At 44.3% G+C, this 21,388-nt stretch overlaps 2 protein-coding genes across 4 annotated transcripts; both read right to left on the bottom strand.

Moving 5' to 3' along the window:
- Positions 1–242: 242 nt before the first annotated feature.
- si:ch211-175m2.5 (uncharacterized) lies at positions 243–21,356 on the bottom strand. The gene is made up of 5 exons (XM_030367626.1): positions 21,080–21,356; positions 20,830–20,979; positions 20,248–20,347; positions 19,929–20,059; positions 243–979 (listed from the first exon to the last, which is right to left on the bottom strand). The coding sequence occupies exons 1-5, from the start codon at positions 21,131–21,133 to the stop codon at positions 701–703; spliced, it is 714 nt and encodes a 237-aa protein (XP_030223486.1). The 5' UTR covers positions 21,134–21,356; the 3' UTR covers positions 243–700.
- LOC115551977 (uncharacterized) lies at positions 16,424–19,922 on the bottom strand. Of its 3 annotated transcripts, none has more exons than XM_030367623.1 (5): positions 18,274–19,922; positions 18,126–18,179; positions 17,908–17,985; positions 17,437–17,772; positions 16,424–17,332 (listed from the first exon to the last, which is right to left on the bottom strand). In XM_030367623.1, exons 1-5 carry the CDS (start codon positions 18,284–18,286, stop codon positions 16,512–16,514), a joined length of 1,302 nt encoding a protein of 433 aa, XP_030223483.1. In that variant the 5' UTR covers positions 18,287–19,922; the 3' UTR covers positions 16,424–16,511. The 3 variants fall into 3 exon arrangements, 2 of the variants coding, with proteins under 2 accessions (XP_030223483.1, XP_030223484.1); XR_003978258.1 differs by having other exon boundaries at positions 16,425–17,329; positions 18,126–18,196; XM_030367624.1 differs by having other exon boundaries at positions 16,425–17,329.
- Positions 21,357–21,388: the final 32 nt, after the last annotated feature.

Here is a 21,388-nt window from a genome sequence, read left to right as displayed (position 1 = left end):
GGCTGATATTTCAGCACAGTTGAACTCAAACTGGACCCAGAAATTTTTAGCGTGTTAGAAACATTTAAAAGAATTATGGAGCTCTGAAAATACCTTTTTCTTTTGTTCCGATGTCAAACATAAACATAAACCACGCAGTCTGCCGAGCGACTCACGGAGGAGACAAACCTAAGGCCTTTAGGACGGTAGTGGTGTGGGGACACCACCTAGTGACGGTTACATGACATGACTGAGGGCATTGGTGACAGATGGTGGAAACTTTTAATTTACGCTTTTCTTAAGAACATACATATTTTTTGGTAGCAAATTCTGTAGAAGCAGTGACAGAGTATCAAACTTTGTAATACCTTATTGAAGGAGAGAAATAGCTATTCAAAATTTTCCTTGGAGCTGGATGAAGAGAAGGCAGAATCTCGACAAAAATCAGAACCTCTCCATGTGTGTTGATTAATATCACTCACATGATGTGTCAATAACAAAGATTATTATGACCTAGAAGTTTACCATTCATAATCAACGAACAGTCAGCATTTAAAGATACAGAAACAGTGGCCCATTAACCGCTCTGGGATCACCTCCGCCTGAACGACACCACTCTCCATCCCCCTCTCACTGCCTCCCTCCACCCCTGACTGTCTCTCTCCATCCCCCCTCCCTCCGTCTCCCGTCACTGTCTCTCTCCCGTCCCCGTCCCCCCCCCTCACTTGCTCCCTCCATCCCCCTTCGGCCGCGCCACGCGCCCCAGGGTGTAGAACTCCACGTTCGGCCTCATGTCGGTGACGTGGGCCATCCGGTTGGAGAGGGCGAAGAACGCCGCAATAGCCCCGATGTCCCAGGCATCCTCGCGGTCGAAGCCCACTTCCTCCAGGGACCGGAAGTGCTGGTCGGTGATGGTGTCGCTGCGGCACACGGCCAGGGCGAAGTCCAGCATGGCGAGCTCCCGTGGCGACAGCTCAGCATTCTGGTAGTTAACTGCAACCTGGAAGAGAGACATTGATGTAGGTTACAACAGTCAACTTGGGAGAGACATTGATGCATGTTACAACAGCCAACCTGGAAAAGAGACATTGATACACAATAGTCAACCTCAAGAGATACTTTGATACATGTTATAACAGTCCACCTGGGAGAGAGACATTGATAAATGTTACAACAGTCAACCTGAAGAGACATTGATACATGTTACAACTGTCAACCAGAAGAGAGACATTGATAAATGTTACAACAGTCAACCTGGGAAAGACATTGATACATGTTACAACAGCCCATCCTGTCCTGGTCTACATATTGTCGTTAGTTTGTGGATAACCTGAATATATGTGACAAGGAGAAGCTGTAATCATAGGCATGTACATAAATGTTACAACATTCAACCTGGGAGAGAGACAATGATACGTGTTACAGTCAACCTGGAGAGGGACATTGATACATGTTACAACATTCAACCTGAAGAGACATTGATACATGTTACAACAGTCAACCTGATGGGACATTGATAAATGTTACAGCAGTCAACCTGGGATAGAGACATTGATACATGTTACAACAGTCAACCTGATGGGACATTGATAAATGTTACAGCAGTCAACCTGGGATAGAGACATTGATACATGTTACAACAGTCCATCCTGTCCTGGTCTACATATTGTCGTTAGTTTGTGGATAACCTGAATATATGTGACAAGGAGAAGCTGTAATCATAGGCATGTACACCATTTAATTAACTTGAAGGTGTAACATCGCTAGGGGTCACACAATCAAAACAATAACAAAATAAGTAATTTGATGAGGTCGTGAAGTAACAAAGAATCATGGGAGACTTTCTCCAACTCTCTCTAAATAGCGGTAGTCTTCAGCCTCATTGGCGAGAAGAGTCTTTCCTCGGCAATGACTCAGGCAAGTTCATGTATTAAAAGTTGTATTCATGCTACGTTTAGTCCCGTTATGTCATTTAATTTGAACGATAACATGTGGGTAACGTTCTATCGTAGCATTAGGTGAGTCGAGTACCCAGACCGCTGTGGATGTTGTTGTGTGAGGTAGGCCAGCACTATTATCTTGGGTATTATGCGTGATAAACATACCTAAATTAAGTGTTGGAGAACAAAACAGATACAGTTTTGGAACAGATATGAGGTAAAGCAGTGTGACGTGGGGAGTACCAGTGTACCCTGAGCCCTGTGTGTCTTGCCATCTGCATCTATATGAAACCCTTAATGGCTTTTTAGATTGCGGTGCTGACATGTATTAAAGGAATTGGAATTAAATGGAATTAAAGTGTTAGAAGTGTTAGAAGCATAGTGAGGAGTTGGCACTTTTCCAATGCCATAGATTGAGAAAAGGCAGATTGCCGAGGACAGCTCCTCAGGAGAAGCTCGGCAGCAGCACTCCTTCCTAAAGAGCCTTTGGACGATAGTTCTACGCAATAGGCTAATGGCAAAGCACCCAACCCCAATAGCCAGACTTAAAGGCAATAAGACCAGCGACGTCTCGCGTTTCAAAATGTTCGCTGTTGAGAAGTGAGCTCTGAAACAGTAAAGCTGGTAAAGAACTGTGAAGCCAATTGAGCTCTATTGTGGGTGTAATGAACAAAGGCTGTATATAATACAGGTCAAACTGACTTAAAATGAACTGCATCAAATACAGAGTCAACTGATGTCCAATATGTTTGCATTAGTTGGTCTATCAAAGACCTTTTTCCCACCGAAACAAGCATACAAAACTAGAGCACTTGTTGGTATGCAGCCCGGTTATTTCAATGAGACTATTTTGGTGTTGCCTCCCTCATATGGACTCGTGAACTCTGCATTAATACAAGTAGTATATACTATATGCTGTTTGGGTCCATTCCTATCTGAACACACTTCCGGTTGGGGAGGGTGGGGGTGGAGGGGGGATCCCTATTCACAGGGGCCACTTCCTGTTTATGTTTTATGACGGGTCGTAAACATAGTATAAAAAGGGGGCGACGGCTGCTGTAGGGTCTCCGCATTCATCAAGTTGTCTGCAGTGTTCTTTTCATTCAACATGGACTGCTCATCAGAAGAAACCCGTAGATCAGATAGTGCTATTTGGTTGTATAGGGGCCCTCGTACCCCTACACCATTGTCTTCTCCCGCCATGGACGACTCTGCGTCGAGCAATGAGGACATTGAAAACCAGATGCCTGATGGTATGTCCGTCTTTAGTACGCCTGTGTCTAACTATGTCAATAGTTGTGGAGATGCGGTACTGCTTAATGCTCCACTCAAAAGAACGAGGCCTGTTTTAGGCTTGAGAGACCGGAGTGCCGGGGATTCATTCACCCACGTTGGCGAATACGGCTTGGAGTATGTAATATCATGGGTCGATGGCTGTGTTATTTTGAATGTTAAAGATTGTGCTACAGAGTGGCGGTTGAACGTTCACGAATGGAATTTTTTCTTGGAGAATTTATGCCCCATGCTAGACGGCGTCCGGGGTACATGGCAGGCGGGAACCCATGTATTCCAATGGACCTTTCAGTATGAATCGAGGATTCATCGCATGGATGCAAACTATCATACGAAGAGACCACAGGAGTTCATTTTTTTCAGACGCTGTGTTGATACAGACGAGCTACCACAGTGCTATGATATGCATTGCGTCGGTAGCTCTCCTCTACGCACCAGTGTTTTAGAAGCTGCTGATTATTTTGATAATGTCTTTTTCATGCAGTGGGCTGATTTGTCTGCACTACGTGGAATTTTTGCAGAGATTGATTCTATGGCTAAGACGAATGAAGAACCATGGAGCACAGCTGATGATGAATGCCGAATGTGCCTGTTTGAGTCGTCTGGGTTTGATGATGGGGTACATGGTGTGTTTGAGTATGTTTAGGGTTATGCTAGCGTTAGAAAATGTCAGCAATGTATAAGAAGGTGGGGTACATGCTAGTAGTATTAAGGGATGGTTTATTTTCCTTTCTAAATGTGTTTTTTGATAGACTATACCTTATATTAATATGTGGGTGTTGTGTGTTTTTTTATTTTCATATTCTAATGGTATATTTTTGATACGCTATGCAGCACAGGTCAATGATGAACATGTGCAAGGTGGGGGTGTGGCTATGGAGACTGCTGATTTAAAGGCTGTACAACCCGGACCCCACTGGCTTCAAGAGTATGCCATCTATCTGACCGGATTGAATCTGACCTTCCTACACGTCGGAGAGGACAGTGAGCTGGAGGTGGACACTGCTATGAGAGACGACGGATGGCCTGTATCAATACAGATCCGTTTAAACCCTGCATCGCTGGCTGTTCTGCGATTTACCACGGGGCTCTGTGTGGTGGCCATCATCAACCATCAGAAGCAAGCGGACTGCTGGGGATGCCAGTGTGATTGCCCAAGTCAACGACGCCATTCATGCCTGCAGGGAGCGACACATCATCACTACGAATCCCACTACCATGACATTTGTGTCATCCTGGACAGACACCCCTTCCTGTTACTTTTAGAAACTGTTCTAAAGAAGACTACAGGGTTGACTGTGTCCCCCGGAAAAATCTATGGTGTGGTCGAATCTTATCTATGTGATTTAATATGCAATACCTATAATACCGAAAAACTGGATTTAATGACCACCGAAGGTGTGTCCGATGAACATCTGCTTCTGATACATGAAGCCATACAAATGTGGCGTCCTACATTGTCATTAGGCAAACCAAAGCCTGCTGGTGGGTGGCGTTTATAATGGGGGTGTTGTTTTCTTATGCGTATGATGCGGATAGCAAGTATGTATCCGATAGACTATCCGTTTTAGTGTATGCTGCCATAGAAAATGATACATATGTCCAGCATAATGCCTATATCAAATGCACGTATAAGGGTTGGAATGATCTGGTCATGAAATTCTTGCATGATAAAACTACTGATCAAATGTTAGCTGAAATATTTACCCATTTCCCCGATGGTGACTGTTTTACCATCGGACATGTCATGTGTATATGTGCTTTTGTATCGGATGTCTTGAAGTTGAATAATGCCTCAAATGCCGAGGGTATTAGAACTGCTAGAATGATGGCTTGTAAAATGGTGCAGAAAAATAAAACTGCATGTAGGCTTTATCTGAGAATTGTTTTGAGTGGACAGACATTTTAAATAAAAGGATGGATAACTCTGATCAGTGTTTCAGTATTCGTTTTTTGTTGCATGCATACGACATGGATAAACGGCTGCATGAGACTTATTATGATCCCTCCGGACCAGGGGGTTACGGCGGCATCAATAAACTAAGAACGGCCCTTGAGCATAGTGAGGGTGCAGTACCTCCACTAAAATATATCAAGAAATGTGCGCTGAAGCAGGATCCCTACACCCTGCATGTACCTGCACCGATACATTTCCGCCGAAATAGAGTATTGGTTAGTGGAATAGATAGACAGTTCCAGGCTGATTTAGTGGATATGGCAGAGTATGCATCCGAAAATGATGGTGTGCATTTTCTGTTGACGTGCATCGATGTATTCTCAAAACATGCATGGGTTCGTCCGTTACCATCCAAGAGGGCTATCGACGTCGCTAAAGCTTTTGATGATATTCTTGGTTAAGGGCGGTCCCCCGATAAACTGCAGACTGACGCTGGCAAAGAATTTTATAACAAGATCTTTCAGCGTTTGATGGAGCGGTACAATGTCAAACATTTCTCTACATCTAACGAGACCAAGGCCAGTATAGTGGAACGCTTCAACAGGACTCTGAAAACCCGCATGTGGAGATATTTAACAGCTGCCAACTCCAAACGATATGTGGATAAACTACAGGATATGGTCCATGCTTATAACCATTCATATCATAGATCGATAAAAATGACCCCGGCCAGTGTTGATAAAGATAATGAGAAAACAGTGTTTAATACGCTATACAAAACCACTCAAGAGCCGATGGTGGTGTTTAGATACGATGTTGGTGACACGGTTAGAATTTCAAAAGTCAGAGCTACATTTCGAAAGGGGTATGAGCAGACGTTTACAGATGAATATTTTGTAATATCGCAGCGCATTGCAAGGTGTCCTCCAGTCTATAAGCTGCAAGACTATGCAGGTGCCCCTGTCCATGGAACATTTTACGAGAAAGAGCTGCAAAAAGTTATAGTGTCTAAAAACAAGGTGTATAAAATAGAAAAGATTATAGATAGAAAAAGGGAGGGGTCTAAGAATCTGCTATATGTCAAATGGCTGGGGTGGCCGGAGGCATTCAATTCGTGGATAGCTGAAAAGACACTAGTCGATGCGTAAAGAGACATACAAGAGACATACAATCCATTATAACCAGAGTGTACGATGGATAAGGAGGTGTCTGGGGGTTTCTATGTGACTCTAGCGAGTAATGCATCGGCAGGGATCTACCCGCAAAATAAGATATGGAATTTTAGAACTAAATTAGCAAAATCTATACACACCAAGCAGCCCTATGAAGTAGGCCTAATTGAAGCTCAGTACCCATGCAGCTGGCATAGTTTTCCTACCGAGGACGCTACGATGACCGTTCACGATGGTAAAACGGGTCATAGGACATCATGTCTATTAGTTGGTGGGCTTTATGAGAGTATCGGATCGTTATTACTACAAATCAACAAGACTTGGACCAAATACAATCCTGGCAGTAAAGTTATACTACATCATGAAGGTATTAGAAACCGCATTTATGTAGAAGGAGACGATCACCTATCTATCGTCTTTAGAGGAAAACTGGCTGCTATGCTGGGTTTCGATACAGGTGTCAAGCTACAGGCCCATAAATCGTATGCAGCATATGCCCCCCATCCCACCGATATTCACGGGGGGTGTTACAACATGTTCATATATAGCGACATTGTCGACCATCAGCTGGTCGGCGATAGTTATGTACCCCTGCTAAGGAGTATTAATATAACCGACACCAGCAGGAGACACTGCATTCACATGTTCGACAAGCCGCATTACGTACACGTAGCCCGAGACCCTCTTGGAGATATTGAAATCGATCTAAAGTCTGACCAGAATACAAATATAAAATTCACATATGGTAAAGTGATACTCAAGCTGCATTTTAGACCTGTAAAACAGTAGAATTCATAGCCCCATCTATAGGGATGAGGGGGTATAGACCGCCTTACGACGAGAACAAATATGTTCAGTATTATTTAAACCAAGCAGGGAGTGGGCTACCTGGCTATGAGGGTAGCAGCACACAATATGGAGCTGGCATCGGTGGGATGTTCCGTAGCCTCTTTAGAATGGCTATTCCGTTATTTAGGCGAGGGGTTAGCATAGCAAAGCCTCATCTGAAGACTGCTGCTAAACATATTATAGGCGACGTTATGACCAACATAGCCCATGCTGCATCTACGCCCAAACAGCAGGGGTCAGGCATGAGGGTATATACCAGAAGAGCAACAAAGTATCCTCCTATAGGTTGTGGGCGTACCCGTGCACCAGCACGTCGTCGTAAACAGAATAAAAGATTGGCATCCATCAAAAAGAGAGCCAAACCTAAAAGGATCAGGAAGGGGGCAACCCGTCGTTTTAGAGGGGCGGCTAACGATATATTCATCTAGTATAGCAGGTGGGCTGAATAACAATGGCGTTGCTACATAACATGTCAGACGAATGCATTAAGAGCGAACTGGATCTCTTCTCCCTGCCGATGACGCAGACTTCGATAGAAAAAAGTACATATATTGAAATACCCCCGCTATCGGCGCTAACAGATGGTGGCCCCATAGAGTTCTTTGTATCGGCCAGTAGCGAAGACTATATAGATCTAAACAATACGTATTTACACCTGAGGATCAAGATTACTAATCCTGATGGAACAGACTTGGCGCCGGCGGCACCCGTTGGACTGATTAACTATCCAGGATGCACGTTATTCTCCCAAGTAGATATTACTCTGGGTGATAGGCTTATCACCCAGTCGTCAAACACCTATCCGTACAGAGGCATAATAGAATGCCTGCTAAACTATGGAAACGGAACATTAGACACCCAATTTGGTTGTGGTCTATTCCAGAAAGACACACACGGACATATGGACGAGATTCTTCCTGGAGGTCTCAATCTAGGCTTAACGACAAGGAGTGAATATACGGGGCGAAGTCGTATAGCGGAGCTGATATCCCCTATACACGTCGATATGTTTTTTCAGGAGAAACTGATGATTAACGGAGTTGATCTCCGTATGAGATTCATTAGAGCAAAAAATGATTTCTGTCTCATGTCCGATGGTGCTGTGGAATACCGTGTCCCTATAGTGTCTGCAAATGTTTTCATTAAAAAGGTATCGGTAGCACCAGGCGTCAAGCTGGCACATGCCCGTGCGTTAAACCAGGCTAACGTTAAATACCCTGTTGATAGGGTATGTCTAAAGAATGTATCCATCGCTGCGGGCAGCCGTATATGCACACAGGATAATCTATTTCTAGGACAAATACCCAAGATGGTTATTATAGGTTTTGTGAATAACGAAGCATTCACAGGGAGCTATGCCAGGAATCCTTTCAGATTCCAACATTTCGGCATTGAGTTCTTATCCCTATATTGCGACGGTCAAGCATATCCCTCTAAACCCTTTCAGCCTGACTTTAGAAATGGCCTCTATACTCGAGAATATTTCCAGCTCATTCAGGCTACAGGTCGTCAGCTCAAAGATAGAGAAATAGCTATTAATCATAAGGAATTCGGGGACGGGTATGCATTATTTTGTTTCAACCTTGAGGCAGATGAGGGCTGTGGACAACATGTATCGCTAGTCAGAACAGGGAATGTGAGGCTAGAGGCACGATTCAGAGCAGCACTGGCTACAACGGTCAATTTGATATGTTATGCAGTTTATGATTCTGTTATAGAAATATCAAATAGACGGCAGGTGCTGTTGGACTATTACTGAAAAAGTCGGTGCGCTATGAATACTATAGAGCTAACAGCAGTGTGTCAGAAAATGGCCCACACGGCATATTTTCTTGGTGCGTTACCGTGTAATCACCTACCCCGGGAAATTCATCAGAGACCTGTAATGATGGTGGTCAACACCGAACCTTCGCATATGGCCGGTGCACATTGGCTAGCTATTTATATTACAGATGAGAAACAGGGTTACTTTTTCGACTCCTACGGTAACCCTCCCTCATACTCTGAGTTTCCTGAGACCATACAGCGTTTTCTCGATCAGCACTGTATAGATGTTGTTCATTCTACACAACAGGTCCAGGATCCGTCAAGTACAGCATGTGGGCATCATTGTGTTTTTTTCTTGTTTAATATGCAAAAAGGGGTATCCTATCATAAGTTTTTGAAAATGTATGGGGATAATTTACCCCGTAATGATGAAAAGGTTTATGACTTTGTTAACCGTGTACAACCTAATGTCTGTAATGAACATGATATGACGTGTGTGCAGTCATGTGTATGCGGATGTAACATGTAACACGTGTTGTTATGTTTGTTTTCTGTATTGATAATAAAAAATACAATATTTTGATTACATTTTAGTCGTACTGTTTTCTTTTATTTTTTTACGGGTAACACATACATTTAGATACATGATTTAAAATGGTAACCACTCGGCCATATGCATTCCAGGGGAAGTATTAGATGACAATGGCTGCTTGCGTTTCCTCCTTTTATCAGACGAGACAGGGACGGAGGCCATCGCATTGTCGTCCGTAGTGACGGGACTATGCTTATACATGTTTACAGTTTGTCTGAGCTGCTTATTAGGGATAGACGATAGTGGTATATTATTACTGGCTAAAGATTTCAGAAATACATTCCAGCCCTGTGGTCTGACAGATTCGACAACATGGTAAGGGGCGGTAACATTCTTTAACAAATCAAACATATGGGACCCCTTAATAGTTTCGCCTTGTAATATGATCTCCCCCTTGTCCGTCCATGAAACATTTTTAGATTTCTTTAAAGAGTCCAGGATATGTCTGGTATTGCTCTTGCTTCTGACGGGTATATGTTTCATTATATCCTTATAAATATGATCGCCGGTGCCATCATCGTCATCAACACCATGCCGTGCCGACATAGGCGTATGAACTGGGTCCCCCTCAGCAAGTGACAGAGTTAATTCTCCGTGTTCGCGTTGCCCTTGTTTTATCATGGATAGATAACGCTGCAGGACAGCACCGTACCTGGCCGCTTTTTCATATAGGTCTGTATCGGGAGTGTTCAACACCATCGCAATGGCCTTATCCAGCTCATTTTCAGCAGTCTGTCTAACAGAATCCCTGGGTTGGGTATGCTTTAAGGCATCGAGTTGATGTTGAGGAACTAGATACATCTTGTGCGTATGATCCATTATAATCACCCGCCTCTTGAGAACAGGCTTGTAAACAACGGTATGGCCACAGACAGTAGGGGTAGAAGAAATCCACCAGTCTGATTGATTAGTCTTTTCTTTCTAGATATTAGTACATTTTTATTGGCGAGTATTCTGAGGTCCTTCTTTCGTCTACGCAATTTCGTATGCTGGCGTGGAGTCAGAGGTATATTGCCCTGTAAAATGTTCAAGGCTATTTCACACAGCGAGTTGATAAAGTCGGCGTTGGCTGTCCTGAGGATAACTTTACGCTGAGCCGGAGGGGCGCTATATAGTTGCTTAAGACGCTCACGGTTTCTACTTATACGTGAGGACATGGTCTTTTGGGCTAATCACTTTGGCTCTCTGAGTGTATACAACATGTCGGTCTGACAATATATCTGTTCTAAGTCTCATGTTGTCTGGGGTCATGGCTTTAAAGTCTACAAGCAGATAGCCGTAAGGCATGTCGGTAGCATCGTTGAAGGCTTCTAGAAAATATTTTGTCTTGCATGGAAACATCTGTTTGGCTATCAACATAATCTGATATTTGTCACGAGGGTTCTTAAACAAAACCATGTAATTGGTATTTAGACTAATTGTACGGCTGGTTTTACCCTGCATAAATAAATTCTGAACCAGATACATACAGCTGAGATTACGATGGTGTACATATTTGGTAAAAACGTACTGAACCTCTATATTATTGCATGCATCGTTCATCAAGTCGTCAATAATGAGCAGATTTCTAGTATGGACTGGTAAGATTGCATCATCACATAGAGATTTGGGGATCCCTTCTACAAAGTGAATGTTCCTTATTTTAAGCAAATCATCATATATGGGCTGCCAGCATGAATAAACATATACTATATTTTCAATCTTTTCTGAGAATAACCGATCCATATTTTCAATGACTGTTTTGACAAAGTAGGTTTTGCCGCTGTTTGAAGGTCCCGATACTACCATGCTGAACGGGTGTTGAAGTCTAGGGTCGAACGTAGTGTGTACAGCAGCCATCTCTGCGGTCTGTGTGCACCCCCTCTGATGGACGGATGTATTGTGACCATAGAACCGTGAAACATTTGACAGTTAACATTCTTTATTAACACCAACATGATTATTAGCACAGTCATTCATCATTAATACATGATGCCTAAAAGAGTATATACAGATACAATATGAATACAGAAATGATTAAAATACAAAAGATGAAAGAAGAGAACATGGATCATTTGAAAACAATAAAAAAACAAAATAGTTAATAACATGATTATAGCATAGTATGATTTGATTTTCTTAACACAATATGCATACCCCCTCAAAAAATATAAAATGATTAAAAACATGGATCATATGAAAACGATATGTAAAAAAGAAGAAGAAAAAAAAAACATGGATCATGTGAAAAAGCGAAAAACAATAAACAAAATAGTTAATAACCGTAAGGAAGCGTGGTGTAGTCGGGGAAGACCCTGCGTTTGTTGTAAACTACCCTAAGCCGTTTAACTACAGTAGCGTTTTTAAGCAGAAACCTAGTCTTATCTCGCTGGATGGTATCTACTGTGGTGGTGATGTCGAGGGTTTGAGGCCGTTGGTTGACAAAATCATCCAATAGACATTTCAGTGTCTGCTGGGTGACCACTGCAGCATTTGCCGCATTTAAAGTCACCCCTTTGCTTTTGACGACAGACTTGTGGTGACGGGTGTGGTATGCATAGCTTTTAGGACCTGTTGAGACATATTCGCTAATGTAATCCTCCTGTTCGGTACCATACAGATCACCATCATTTATCTCGTCGGTCAAGTCGCCCAGATAAGGGCCTAAAGGGGGTACCCAATCACCCTCCTTAGAAACAAAAATGATGCTGTCTGTGTCACAATAGAGGACACGTTCCTGTAGTTTGTCTAGAAGATCGTAGAGCATGAGCCTGGCATGGGCGGTAGTCACAGCCCCCACAATCACGTTGACATCCCGCGCCCTTGCGAGACGTGCATCTACGTGTTTCCATTGTACAAGGGCCACAGCATCAGAGATAAAGCAAAAGTGACTAATGTGATAGCTGTCGCTAAACATGAGCTGAGTGAACCTTTCAGGTTCAGAAATTAGCTCGCAAGTGGGTAGGTCTGGGCGTAGTGAAAAGCGACCCCACAGACTGTTTAGAATCAACTTGTTGCAATTACGCATGGCCTTGTTCACACACATGTTGTCGCGATCCAGCAGTATGCCTTCCTTTGCCAGGTAGTTTTGCACATACACCCGCTGTTTCTCCGCAGTATCCACTGTGCTGGGGTATCCTGAAGCCTCCTGTTTACGCTTGAGAAACGTTTTGACATACCCTTTAAACAGAGTCTCTGACCGTTTGGGGTAGTGCCACACCTCATGCATCTGGATTAACACGTAGCCCATTTCAACTGCTTTTTGTAGCTCAAAAGTCACCCAGGTGCCTGTCAGAGCCCGTTCATCGTTGCTGTGATGACACGCGGCTGTCTGATTGAGCTCAGCGGCACATGTACCACAGAGGGGAAACATCAGCTTCCCATGACACCTGTAAGGGAGCACAGGATGGTAAAGACCTCTGGGGGGCAACACAGTGCATTTGATGATGCCGAAATACCCATCCAAAGGACCAAAATTCCTGAAAATGATCTGGGGGTGCCCTACAGGATAAGGACAGCGAGCCTGTACTGTGGGGTAGAGAGAGGTAAAGTCATAGTAGCGTATTTTCTCACCGGGCTCGGCCTTGTGATACATTTTGATGGCGTTGGTGCGACCCCCATAGAGAGAGTCGCGAGGATCAATCCTGGGTTGTATCTTCAGAGTAGCCAAGAATGCCTGCACTGCAGCATTGGTCTTTTTCAGACGGTGCCACTCACACTCCCACATGACCACGACTCTTAAACCATGATCTCTTTTGAGAGCCTTGACTTTGAGGTGAAACTGCACCCACAATTCCCCATAGGTCTTCTTGAGGACAGGGTTCTGGTGTCCAGCGTTGTAACAATGTTCACACCCATGATAAAAGCATCCTGCAAATTCATAGGCTGTGTTTATAGACGGGGCATGTCCGTCTAGGAAGAATGGCCCATATTTAGCCTCTCCATGGTTGAGAGCATGCCGAATCTCCAGGCTATTGGAGCGGGATAGATATTCAAGCCACTGGATGGATGCACATGAGAACGACTTTTTCTTTTTCCTATAGACCCCCTCGTAGGTCAATGCCAGGACGTTTTTCTTCAAGAACGACTTTTTGAAGGTGGCCATGCACGCCGAAGCCAGGGTGGCATAGGCCAGGGGGTCTATATTGGCACACTCTATGAAATTTTCCCTGTAGATCCCACACGCTGTGTACAGGATCATCACATCGTTGACACAGTAGCGACGCAGCTGTTTCTGAAAGTCAAATTTTTTGTGTCGTACAGATCTGTACCAAATAGCGAAATCTGTCTTTTGATCGCTAGTCATGGAATCATAACCATAATATGAGATCTCAGGGTAGGCACCGACATAAGACTCGTTGGCCCGTGTGTTGAATTTATGAGGAAAATAACCTTTTACCATATCATCAAAATCCAACGCCTCCGGTGCATTAGCCAGTCGCATGGGCAAAAAGCTAAACGAGTCGACCCATCTCTGCTGGTAGGCGTCATCACGCATCAAAATGACTCTGCTACCCTTCATGACTAAAACGGGTTTAATACCCTGCTTGGTCATGTAGTCCAGGACGATATAGTTATCAAAGCCCGACGCATTGTGTGCCACAAATGTATACAACGTATACTCCCCTGTTCTGTAGCGTTTCACAAACTCTCTTTCACAATCTAGACCGGTAGCATACCATTCTATGCCTTCAGACGTAATAGCCGCCACACAGTTTGCTTCGTGACGACCATCATGCACGCGCGTTTCGAAATCATAGTATATGTATTTATTAGGCGGAGCGTCGTCATCATCGTCATCCGATGGACCACCCCTGCGTTTCTTTTTCTTTTTCTTGTCGTACGGCTGGATATAGCAATCATGTACTCCCTCTTCGGGCATCGGCTCCCCACACTTATGACACTTTGCATCGCTGCATACATGACCATTAGCGTCACCCTTCTCCTCCTCCTCCTCCTCCTCCTCCTCCCCCTCCCCCACCCCCTTCTTCTTCTTCTTCGGTATGATATACTGTCTACAACAACGATCGCAGTATTTGAGCTTTTCACAAGGTATCATGTCATGTTTGGCAGAATGCTTCTTGTGTGTGTTGTAGCAGACCTGCGAGCGGCATATACGACTGCAGTCCTTGCACTTTATCGTACGACCTGCTAGTCTATCGCACCCTGTCAGACACACATTGCAATGGATCGGGCATTTGTGGAATAGAATTCCCTCATGGGCCTTGTAACAATATTCACACACATATCCCGTACCAAAGAATGCCGTTCTGTTCTCTATGCAATGGTAATGGTTATCATGGAGGTACAGCCATACTGTTTTAGGATGCTGGGCTGTATGTGTCTGGAACATCTCCAGCTTCCTGAATGTGTCATTATGATGAAATATCAGGATTTTAACATCTAGATGTCTCTCAAATTTGGATACATCCGAGAAACCCACAGAGTGATCCGGGTCAAACCCCAGATCACTGTGTAATTTGCGAGCCGCCTCCAAATTAGTCTCTTCGGACGCTGTGTCACCCCCGGTTACCCCTTCATGCAGAAAATGTGTCATGCATAGTGAGAAACACAAATTGTTATGAGTATTACTCGGGGTGTAGAGACTTAGCTTCTTCTTGTATATGATTTCATCATAGGGAATGTTTTTTAACTTCAAACGTGCCCCACCCCGCTTGTTGTGGACCCCTGTGACCACCAACTCTAGCACGTCATCCGTCAGACCTGTGTCGTTACTTTGCATGACTTGGCTAATATGGTCCATAAACAAATCCGCATTGTAGTCGTCACCCGATACGAGCACAGTCTGTACATCAGAGGCCAATGAAGGGCCTCTCAGCACCATGTTTAAGACACTACCATCGGCTGAACTTTGTGAGCAGCTCGTTATGACACCCGACAGCCTCTCCCTGATCAAATCAGGGACCTCCTGTAAATTTGCAAGGGATATACTTCTCAGATCAATGGCCTGTCTAACCTCAAAGCCGTTAAAATGGGGAAATAATCTGGTATGCAACTCGTCATTATCTTCCCCCGTTACAGCAGGCACAGGTGTACCATCATCAGCATCAGCAGCACCACCATCACCGTCACCACCACCATCACCAACACCATCACCGTCACCACTGCCATCACCATCAACATCACCACCACCATCGCCTCCTCCCACGCCACCACCATCACCGCCACCACCGCCACCGCCCCCCACGCCACTACCGCCCCCCACGCCACTACCGCCACCACCCCCCACACCGCCCCCACCGACCTGTATATTCGACTCTATAGGGACCCCTGCCACAGCCGGGGGGTCCTGAAAACCCTCGCCAATCCCTTCATCACATTGCGACCCATGCAATACATCGATCTGCGCTGATATGTATAGACTCTCTTGTGCACTATCCAACCACCCCCCGACAGCGTTAAGTACCTTTCGTGTGTTTTCCCCCGCATACAACACACCCCTAGTGTCTAAATCTCCTGGCGCCTCTAGCCCCACCATCTCATCTAGACCTGATTCGTTCGAAACATTTATCTGTGCTGCCTGATATAGAGCATTAGCCATGCTATGCCCCCATGCATCAGCTGCAATTAACACACGCCTAGTTCTATCTATGCCAACACACATTTCCCGCATGTCTAAACAACCTTCTGCATACATGCCCCCACCCCCCACATGTCCTACGGCCGACAAATGAGACGTATCGCCGGTTGCGTCATACCTCATTGCCATCTCTTCAAGTTCTAAATCCATAATGCTACCCCCACTATCAGATCTACGCCGTCTCTTGGGATTACCGTCTATAGATTTGAATTTCCTTTTTCTAGGGCTAATGGCGTTATGCATAGTGTACAGCTATAGTTTTTTTATGCCAATAGATAGAAAAAAATATATATATATATAAATAATAATATTTAAAAAAAAACAAAAAAACGTTAAGTAGTCAGGTATTAAAAGAAGAAAAAGTTTTATTACATGCAGTTTAAAACAAAAGATACCCTCTCCATGAAATAAAAGAAAAAAACATTAAAAACAAAAACACAAATCAAATAATAGCATTCATCGTAAGCTTTGCTAGTGTTTCATTAATCACAGACATCTCGGTACTCATTGCCCGATAGGCATTGACGTTGGCTTCGCTAGCAGATTGCATTAACCAGAATTTTCGAGCGGTTTTAGCATCTCTTAACCCCTCTTGCGCGTTAATTCTCACTATGCCCTGCGTGTTGACACGCACAGCTGCCACGGCATCCAAATGCTTACGCTGAAGGGCAACGATAGCACGACCATTACTGGTCTCAGTGTTTGGGGATTCAGCAATCATACGATCACGCGCAATCTCGGCCCTGAGAGTCGTGAAGGACTTCTTCGTCTGTTCTTCGAGCTTCTGATATATACTGTCAACACGTTTACCAGCCTCCACCCCCAGTTTACGCTGACGAGCAATGCCTAAGGAGTTTACATCTACCGACGCAGTTAACACAGCTAGTTTATCAGCAAATTGTTTACGCCATTTATCACCTTGCACCCCTGCATGGTGTTCATCAACAGCAATTGCGGGGCCGGCTGGTAGCCTTGGCACCGCTACCTCATGAGCGATGGGACTCACGGTGCACGGGGGGTCGCTGATAGGGTCTTGAATGGCTTGTAGGGGTCCAGATGCAGGATCTGCAGGCTGATGGTGTTGTACAGGCTCTGCACTGGTGGTAGCCTCTACGGATGTAGATGGAGAGTCGATCCACTGCGCAGGAGTGAAGTCGATATGTTCCAACAACGATGAAGTCCAGGACGAGATGTCGTCAAGACCAGCCCAATCGTCGGCGGTCAGCTCTGGTGGTGGCGCACACTGGGGATCTCCATGGGCTGCTTGTAATAGAAAAAAAAGAAAATAAATCAGTATCAATCCCATCATAATCATTACACTCTATAGAATATATACATGCTTTTTTTTTTTTCATTGAATTTCCTACCGTGTTGTATAGTCCCATCCGGTTGCACAGTGACGGTCTCTGTAGGCACATACACCTCCACGTCCCCGATCACACGGTGTTTGGGATCAGTCCATGCCGCTCCATGTGGCGCAATTTGCGGATTTATGACTGTCTGTATAACCTGGGTAATATTCTCCGGAGTTAAACCATTATGTGTGGCATCCTTGCGAGCCTTTTTATAAGGAATTTGTAGCTGTTCTATGGCCAGTGGTGAACAGGGTATAGCCACCACTACCCCCGCCGATCTTTTCAAATTCTTCTTGGACAGTCGATTTGGTCCGGGGGTTCGCTGAATGACATTGGCCTCGATAGGTACTAAACGTGGATCAAAAAACAAAATACAAGAGTATTCGGGGTTAGGTTTGGTTGTTTTAGATGTTAAATTAATATATAATTTATTTTGGTAATACACCTATAGATATATTAATGGCGGTCGTATTAACAACTTACCAAAACTACCGCTTGTCAGCACATTAGTCTGGTCTGCTAGAATCGGTCTTTGAATGTTGAGCCGAATATCAGGCAAATCTGTTACACATTGGAAAGACACAAATTTAATCTTTGTTCTACATGAATATACCATAACTAATAATAATAATAATGATAGAGTGAGTGTTATGGAACTATATATTACACGCTGCTATAAAAAAACAAAACAAAAAACATACTTCCACGTGGACCCTGCTGCTGTTTCACGCTCTCGCCTCCGGCACCGCAATTCGCTGTGAAGTAATCGCAGCTACGGTCAGATATAAACAGCTGATTCACATAGACATAGTCATAATATAATCATGATACACTCATATGAATACTTACAGTCAGTCGGCATAGTTGTGCAGGACAGATCGCTGTTTTTTTTTTTCTTCCAACTGCCACGACGCGTTTACTAACTTAGAATAGCGTGTCTAACGTCAGGGTCGGAGGTCGTACGCTCCCGTATCACGGGGCCCCGTATATTTATGCCTGATAGCAGTCCCTCGGTAGACATTCACACCTAAGGCCCCTACGTCATAGACGCCTGTCCAATAGGTACTGGACCCACGCACACGTAGGTCCTACAGGCCTACGCCCACTCAACGCATCATAGACAGACAATCTACTAATGGTAAAATAAAGTTGATCCAAATACACCATGTTAGATGAAAATCACTAGAATATCTGTTAATAATAATAATAGATTCAATTTATATAGCGCTTTTCACGTAATCTACTGTGTCCCACCTCACACTCTCTATGACATCGTCTGTATGCCCACTTCCGCCATCAAGGGCCTCGCCCCCCTGTCCACATTGCCGGCTGGCCGTCCTTCCAACAGCACTGTGATCTTCCTGTTAACACCCCTACAGACCAGCCGCCCTGGCCTCGCATACCATACACACACACACACACACACACACACACACACACACACACACACACACACACACACACACACACACACACACACACACACACACACACACACACACACACACACACACACACACACACACATGCATACACTAATCACACCCACATACACACCTCTGCCTATACAGATCCCGCACCCCAGCGACCCCTGCAGGTCCACCACAGTCATTACACCTGTCATCCCTACACAATGGGTTTTATGTTTTATGACCCGTCATAAACCATAAACAGGAAGTGGCCCCTGTGAATAGGGATCCCCCCTCCACCCCCACCCTCCCCAACCGGAAGTGTGTTCAGATAGGAATGGACCCAAACAGCATATAGTATATACTACTAATACATTTGGCCGGCTGCTTTCTCTGCCAGGAAAAGCCAAAAACAATCTTTCATATGTTTTGATTCAGACGACCTGCCGAGGTAAGGTCTATGTGTGGGAAACACTCGATTTGCATGCTTGCAGGCATGCGCCACTTGTCAAAGGAGTACATCGATTGATATTAAAATACCATATCAATGATTAGGTCCCTTCTGGTTGATTCCCCAGAACTGAGGGGGTAAAGGGCAGATGAAGTCATTGACATGTGACCAAATAGAATGGACTGGAACAGTAAAAAACACTTCAGACATCTCTGAGTTTGATGCGTTTGTAATCAATTAGGATAATGTAAGAACACAAGCCAACGAAATATAAAGCGTAGATCTAGCAGTTTTTTTTATATTAAATGCAGAAATGTTAAATATATAGCTTCAAGTAAAATAAAAGAGATACTTTAAATAATGATTCATATATCTCAATTTGTGTCCCACAATTTGGTTTGACATTTAATTACAGTGCATCTACTTTACGTGATCATAATCCAAACATTCAAAGAATTATCTTGGGCTCTCTTTAATATTGTTGTTTGCATAAGCATGAACAGCTCCGAACCAACCAAGTCTAGAGCACTGTATATGTATTCTCTGAACTTGCTTAAATAATGAATAGTCAGACTTTTAACCACAGCCCAATTAGGCTTCAAGTATATTGTCCCCTTTGCAGGGACTGAGGGGTGGGTCTGTACCTGGTCGGCCAGAGTGGGTTTCTTGGAGTAAATCCGGTGCAGGGCGCTGTGGGACACCACACAGTAGAGACACTGGTTGTGCATACTTGTGGTCACCACGATCAGCTCCCGGTCGGCCTTGGTCAGCCCCCCTTAGACGAGGACACAATCACACAAAGAGTCTCACAACTGGAGAGAACAAACACACTGTGGAGGAGCATTGTGATATGGTGTGTGATGGTTTGTGTACATCGACAGGAGAAGCAGAATCGAATAAAAGCACAACTACTCTGCCCTCGTTCTGACCATCAACACAGACCAGCCAAAACAAGGACTTTACCTGTCTCCTTGTTCATCAGTTCGTTGTAGTAGGCAAAGAAGGTCCGGAACTCTGCCGGTCGGTGAGAGAGGGCTTTGAAGACATTGGGCAAGAATCCCCCCTGAAGAGAAATACTGTTTAATATACTGTTACAACCTATAACTAAATACATAGTTTATTCTCCGCTGCTATGGATACTGTACTGTGTAATCATATATATATATATATATATATATATATATATATAGTCCTTTATTAATCTGGGAGCTGCATTGTTACTACCCAATGTAATGAGCTTGTTAAAAATAAGTAGGCCTACTCAAAAAAGACAGCATGACAGACCATAAATTAAGATACAATACTTAATCATCTGGCGGACACATATACACACATTGGGAATGTTGAAGTATAACCATGTGGGGAATGTTGAAGTGTACAGAAACATGGGGAATGTTGAAGCATACACACACATCGGGAATGTTGAAGTATACACACACAGGGGGAATGTTGAAGTATGCCTCCAAATCATATGAACTGGTTCTGTACATGATTTGGTGTGGGGTCGGGCTGACTGCTTTACTACTGTGTTAAGAGGCTTGATACCTTTGTCTCAACCTCCTCCATCACTGCCGCTATATCCTCCGGTAGGTCCTTCTTAGGGGGGACTGGGTACCGGCTGATGCTCGGCGGGGGGGCGGTGGTGCAGAAGGTCGCCTTGACCGCAGCTCGTACCCCCGCGGGTCGGAGGGGAGCCTGATGAGTGACAGACAGTTAGTCAACAGTGCTAACACAGAGCTGTTCATGTTGCTTCACGTTGCATTGTTGGTCTTACGAGAGATCAAACGAAACTCACAAACATGTAGAAAGCAGCAGGACGTAGTAACTTCAGATGTCCACTGCCGGCCATAGTAGTCGAGGTTAGTTGACAAAATGGTTCTTGCAATAACCAGAATGATAATATAAGAAATAAACACTATTATTATTCTTCAACGAATAGCAACTCTATATCTCAACTTGACAATGACAGTGCAAATAAAGTTTGTTTAGAAAAACTGTCAGGGGGCGAGTACAGGCTCGGCTGTCTATTGGTTCCCTGGTGGAGCTATTTATAGAGCAGCACACACATTGGTCCCCCTCGCCGCCAGAGGGATTGTTCCAAAAC

The sequence above is a fragment of the Gadus morhua genome, chromosome 10, assembly GCF_902167405.1.
Source record: "Gadus morhua chromosome 10, gadMor3.0, whole genome shotgun sequence".
Lineage (NCBI taxonomy): Eukaryota > Metazoa > Chordata > Actinopteri > Gadiformes > Gadidae > Gadus > Gadus morhua.
The sequence above is the reverse complement of the archived record's forward strand: the minus strand, read 5'-3'. Positions and strand labels throughout refer to the sequence as shown.

Excerpts from the sequence above, each read along its gene's own strand:
- LOC115551977 (XM_030367623.1), bottom strand. Across the intron at positions 17,773-17,907 it reads GCTGACAAGCGGTAGTTTTG|TACCTATCGAGGCCAATGTC; the intron begins GTAAGTTGTTAA and ends ATCCACGTTTAG. Across the intron at positions 17,333-17,436 it reads GGATGGGACTATACAACACG|CAGCCCATGGAGATCCCCAG; the intron begins GTAGGAAATTCA and ends TTCTATTACAAG.
- si:ch211-175m2.5 (XM_030367626.1), bottom strand. The coding sequence starts at position 21,133 with ATGGCCGGCAGTGGACATCTGAAGTTACTACGTCCTGCTGCTTTCTAC. Across the intron at positions 20,060-20,247 it reads ACTGATGAACAAGGAGACAG|GGGGGCTGACCAAGGCCGAC; the intron begins GTAAAGTCCTTG and ends TCCTCGTCTAAG. Across the intron at positions 980-19,928 it reads AACCCACTCTGGCCGACCAG|GTTGCAGTTAACTACCAGAA; the intron begins GTACAGACCCAC and ends TCTCTCTTCCAG.